We start from the raw sequence: 6,000 nt of genomic DNA on the forward strand, positions 1-6,000 counted from the left end.
AACATTATCATCCCTTCTCCTTCCCCAAAAACCTACAGGGCAAAGCAGCAGGCTCTCAGCAGTTGCTGCCATTGCTTGCGTCAGCCAGCTTTGCCTGCCTCTGACGTACAGGACAATCATTACTCCAGACAATGAGAAAATGAAATTCAGACCTCTATTCTCCCACCCTGAGATTCATTCCAGATCTCTGGGAGGTGACCAAAGAACAGGACATTACTGTACGATTCACACAGTGAAAAGTGCAAAAGAGGTTTGATTTTGGGTAGATTTCCTACAGCTCTGCTCCCACATGCCATCCCTGTTTAGGGTAAGAGTTCATGCAGAACACACACATCAGCTTCACATGAGCTTTGCTGCCTACGTCATTTCCCAACTTGTGGTGTAACACCACCACAGAAGATAGACTCGGATTTAATGTGCCACGAGACAGACAAGTGATATGGGGAGTTAGACATGGACCTGCAGGTAAAAAAATTCAGGCAGACCTAAACAAGTGCTCAGCACCTACTAAAGACAGATGGCTCATGTCAAATGATGGCCATAGCACTGGCATAAGGGTGGCACGCAAAGCTGGCAGTCTCGTTGTGCCAGGCACTGTATCTACCACCCAAGATAAAGCCTGCATCGCAAGGTGCTGCTGAAAGACCAGAGCTCTGAATTGGCTCAGCTCCAAACTGAGTGGGGAGATCTTGCCCCAGGTGTTTAAGTTTTCCCTCCAGTCTTTAGCGAAATAATAAGTTGGCCCTGTTATCAAAGCCCCTTGCTCATTTCTGCATGAGAGAGAGTGGTATTGGTAAATTCCTGACATAACACTAACAGACCACTCCACAAGATGCCCACTGGATGTATATCACATTCCAGCTATGCAGACTGATGGCTTTGAGAGGGATTTAAGAAGTTAAGAGGAATTTGGCATTTATGTTTATCGTTGTTAGTTGCTCTATGGGTTGGTTTTTTTCAGTAGTCAGAAAAACTATTCTGATCTGCATGTTCTGGAAGAACATGCAAGTCATCCTCCTGTATGATTACTTTGCAACCAATGATTGTCGAAACAAGGCTAGAAAAATTACAGGCATCGTAACAAATTAAACTCAGAACTGCATTTCCAACTGTCTGAAACAGCTTCTTTGTTTTGCACAGTTCCATTAATGCTCCAGAGTCTATGATTATTTGAGCTCTCAACAACGTCCTGTTATTCATTATTTCTCTCCAGGAATGAACAACCATGATCTTGAGAGCTTTGAGGTTTTAGCAAAAAGGCAAGTCATGTCAAAAGCTTCATGAAACTGCATTTTACAAGTGATTCCTCTCCTGTCAACTCTAAAAAATATTTTCCTAGTCTCTGTTTATTCATTATTGTTACTTATCTTATTACAATAGGACCCAGCTTTGTGATTTTAGACCGGTAGTTTACACTCAGTGCTCTGCACTTCCCAAAGGTCCATGAACCCTTTCTAAGGGATGCAAAAAAGGTCTGTAAAGGTGACTGTTTGTTGCACAGGAGAACCACCTGAATCACGGGAGTAATGACAAGATGGCAATGGGAACTTTAGCTAGCAAGTTAGGAAGGGACCTGGGATCCCAGGGCTTGTACTTGGGTTGAAGTGTCTTAGCAGCTACTCTATGCAAACTAGACTAAAGCAAGCCCCAGGCTTGCTGATCCCTCTTGCAATCAAACCTTGTTCTTCCCTATAGATGTCCCCTAAAAGACCATCTCTGTCCCAAAGAATCTCAACAGATGAGCAAGACAGAAGGAATACCTATTAGACACACAGGAAATCTGGGAAATACACACAGAGAAATGACCCAGGTCAAGCAATGACCAAGGTTTTCCAAAACCCAGATGAATGCACGTGTCTCAAGACTGTTCATCTAAGGAATAGAGGACTAATGCCCTGGGAAGCCATTTTATCAGTCCGCCTGCTCTGAGACAAGGAAGCTTGCAGCTCTGCACTGACTACTATGAAGCAGCGCTATGGGTAAGTTCCACAGGTCCCTGCCCTGATGCTATCTGAATACCAAATCCCACTGTAGGAAAGGGGCTTGCACGTGCACAGCAATTCATGAAAGCCAGGCCAAGTGTTTATTGTCTCATTCAAGAAATCCTGGGTTGAACATGACATTCTTGTTAGACTGCAGTGATGGCCCAGCTGAGGTCAGGGCCTCAGAGCACTAAGCAGTGCTCAGACATCGCACAAGTAGCTCCAGGACCAGGCATTAACAGTCTAAACAGGGAAGATGACAAAGTTTAAGATGGGAAATATAAGCACAGTTAATTCTGCAAGGCCTGACAGCTGGGAAGTAGCAGAGCTTGCCTCAGATCTGCTGAGTTGCAGACCTGTTGAATAGGTCACACTGCCTCCAGAGGCCTAACTGTAAAGAGCTGCTTAAACTATGATAGAGAGCCTTCCTGGTGCCTCTAGAGATGATCTTAACCCTGAATTATGAGGCAGCATGGCCCAGAGGCAATAAAGCGAAGCCATGATAGATTCCTATAGAATACCCTAGACAGGATAGACACAAAGAGATTTGATTACCCTTATCTTTGCCTGCAGAACAATATATTGCAATTTAATGTGGAATAATTACATTCCTTTTTATCCTCTGGACACTTAAGACCTCAGAAAAATAAAAAATAGCTTGTCCATCTTGCTTTGTTAATTACTTCAGTGGAGATGAATACAAGATCTTTCTATACAGTGACAGAAAGGATGACTGTGTTTTAAACCCACTCTGGATCCAGTCACTGGCTAAAATACTTCCACCTATCTCCGTTGCCTCCAGTTGATGGGCACCCATTCCCATCAGCTCACGAGATGGTCCTTTGGTTGCTGAAACAGAGCATGGACCGACCTGTATGTTGATTGTTACATGAATTGATAAAAATTGCAACTATTGTCAGCCTCGAGCTAAAGAAAAAGCAGCAGTCAGATTTCTAGCCTATTGTGAAATAATTTATGCAAGTTATAAATTCAAGATCCTATAAATTAGCATATTTTTCCTTTCCACTATAATTTAGATTCCTATCACATGGAAATAGTGTACAGTCTATCCAGGGAGAACCTATTTCAGATGTGTTATTAAATGCTTAAGGCAGAGGTTTGAAAATAATGGGCCAAATTCAGTTGCAAAACTTCAGAAGCCTTTTAACTCCTATCTCAAATTATTTTAATGCACTGTTTCCTTTAACGCCACTTCCTGCAACGTTATTTTTCTTTACCTTTTTTTTTTTTTAATACATTGAGCTTTGATTATCATCATAAATGCATTTCTATTACCTACACTCAAGTAAAGCCAGTTTTACCTGCTGAGGATCTAACCATTGATTCAAGCTATAGATGCAGTCAGCTGGAAAACCACCAAAGCTAAAACACTCCTGCAATAAAGTGCCAATCCATAGCAAGACACTTATAATAAAAGACTGCACTCACCCAAATGCTCACAACCCCTCACAACACAATCCATTGACATCAGTATTATGCAAAGCTAATGAGAAACAACGCAAATGTTTTGCACTATCCCATTATTTCACACCCTCAGTTAACATTAATACGACAATCTTTAAAAATAGAACCAAAAACCACACTTTTCAAAAAAATGTAATTAATATTTTGTGTGGACTTCTGATTTTTCACCATATTGTACTTACAGTTTTTTATTATACTGGTACCCTTCAATCACAAAATAATTCATCTTTTCAGAATTAATATCTCACCTCTTTATACTTATGTCCTGCAGGACACCACCACATCAAATTGCCCAAAATTAGCTCTGAAAATGTCCTGAATTGCAAAACCTTTGACTCACAAAGCTGAAAAGGTGTATACCCTTTACTCCTGAGATGCACTTTGGTTAGTCCAGCAAGACTAATTCATCATGGAAAGTTACTCAATTAGTAGGCACTTCAACATGGTCAAATCAAACCACAGGCATTTGTAATGGCAAACTTTCGCTTGGGTTTGGCAAATCAGGTTTGAAGCAGCGTGGAGCATATCCCACTCCTAATTAAAGGTTGGTGCATAGCACTTCTGCAAATCAGGGCCTACCTTTGCGATCTCACTGTAAATGGGAGTTGTTCACACGTGTAAATATGGCTGGATGGGGCCCTTAGGCTACTGTAGTAGGAAAAAGCAGAGTAGGGTCTGATTTGGGGAGGATGGGCCCCCAGTAAGACTCCAAGTAATATTTCCCATTTCTCAGAGCAGGAGAAAGTGGCGAACAAGCCCATATTATAAATTCCAGGCAGACTTCTGCCCTGTATATACAATCCATACCACTAGTAAAAATCAGGAGGCACATCCCAGAAATGGTTTCCAGAGAAAGGACTGCTCTGTGAACCTGCTGGGGGACTACTCACAGAAACTCTTTCCCAGTATGCTAGAAGTTTATCAGTTTGCTGGTCGGTGCTTCATTCATTTCCGCTCTTCCAGCCTATGCATAGGAGCCAGCATTGTCAGAGGAACGCGCAGAGTATTTCATGGCTCAGTTCTGAATAAAGCTTGTTTAAATCTATTTATCGAGGAAAACCAATGTGCGTGGTCAAGCTAGACCTATGGGTTGAATGGGTTTTGCCTCAGGAAAAGGATAGGCTTTATTACACCGTGACACACACAGAGAGTGAGAAAATAGCTTCAGGAGTCTTAAAAGACTGGGAGGAGTTCAGTGGGTTTCTAAGAGAACGCCACATTCCTGTGAAAGTCCCAGATCTTCCTGAGGCAAAAATTCCCACTGTAGCCAAAGGCCTTGATCAAAATTGGTATTGAAATACAGCTCCCAGGGGTCACGCTGGTCTGTCCTCCCCTGGGAGGAAGGGGTAGGAGTTTCCCTTAGAAGCAGCCTGCAGGGATTTGATCCCTGTAGGTGGAGGCTCATTGATGCTCTTTTGCCAACAATTGCATTTCTGTTCCCGTGAGCTGCATTCACTAGCTGGGTGGGGCACTTTGCTACCGTTGTGCTGGGGGGAATCGCCTAAGAAACAAAAAAGTCGGTCTCTATCACCAAATAGGAAGGCGGGGTGGGAAAGGGAGGGTGTTTGTGGGTGCAGGGGGTTGGGGGGGGGCCTCCTTTCTTCTTCTGCCCTCCTCCCTGTGCACACACACACACACCTGCAGAGAGCACACGGATAACATTAGAGGTCTGGCAAGAAGGCTCTAGGAGAGATGCTGCTTCTTAGAGGAAGACATTGACTGCCACATACATGCAAGTGACATATAAGCAAGAAGATGCAGGGTGGAAAGGATACATCCCTTCTGCAGCCCATCGCGTGTTCAAGTTGCACCTCACACACACACGCACATATATATGTACCCACCTTGTCATTCAGGTTCTGCAGCGCCTCCTTCCCAGTGGCACTCCTGATCTCCACCTTTCTCCCGAAATCAACAGATGGTTCCCCTCCCTTCCCGCTCTGCCTGGAATAGACGGACTGAGCATCCGGACCCAGGTGGGCAACATCCTTCTGCTTTGCCACGACTTTGTTAGATCCGCGGCCCACCGAGAGGGAGTCGAAGTCGATGGTCTTGTTCTCCAGGGAGCCTTCCACCGGGCAGAACATGCCACAGAATTTCTGCCGGGGCTTGGGACTACCCGAGCCCAGGTTTTTGAAGAAGGCTGGCACTTCTTCTTCCTCGCCTTGCCGGCCAGACTGCTTCCTCTCAGCCATGGCTTGTGTGGTCTCCCTGCTAAGGGAAAATAACAACAGCGGTAACCAGGAGGATCCTTCACACACACACACGCACACACACGGAAAGAGGAGAGGGGGGGAAAAAAGGAGAGAGATCGCTCTGGGTCCTAGAGATACGGCAACATCAATTGCAAGGGGCTGTGCCTGGCAGATCCCCTGCCCCCATCGGTACAATATAGCCTGTGGCTCGCTCCCTTTTCTTTGATGCAGTGCAAAGTTGAGGGAAGGTTGGGGCAGATCCTGCTGCAATCAAGGGAGGAGGTTTCAAGTTCCCAGCATCCAGATGGGGAGGGAGGGAAAAGGAGGGGGGGGGGGCG

At 44.7% G+C, this 6,000-nt stretch overlaps 1 protein-coding gene across 1 annotated transcript in view; it reads right to left on the reverse strand.

Moving 5' to 3' along the window:
• Nucleotides 1-5,677, reverse strand: part of DPYSL2 (dihydropyrimidinase like 2) — a 55,228-nt gene extending 49,551 nt beyond the window's left edge. The window contains exon 1 of the mRNA XM_072846054.1: nt 5,312-5,677. Within this exon, the coding sequence (XP_072702155.1) occupies nt 5,312-5,662 (351 nt within the window). The 5' untranslated portion in view covers nt 5,663-5,677. The remainder of the gene's footprint in view (nt 1-5,311) is intronic.
• Between the last annotated feature and the right edge of the window lie 323 nt (nt 5,678-6,000).

The sequence above is a fragment of the Ciconia boyciana genome, chromosome 25 (assembly GCF_034638445.1).
Source record: "Ciconia boyciana chromosome 25, ASM3463844v1, whole genome shotgun sequence".
NCBI lineage: Eukaryota > Metazoa > Chordata > Aves > Ciconiiformes > Ciconiidae > Ciconia > Ciconia boyciana.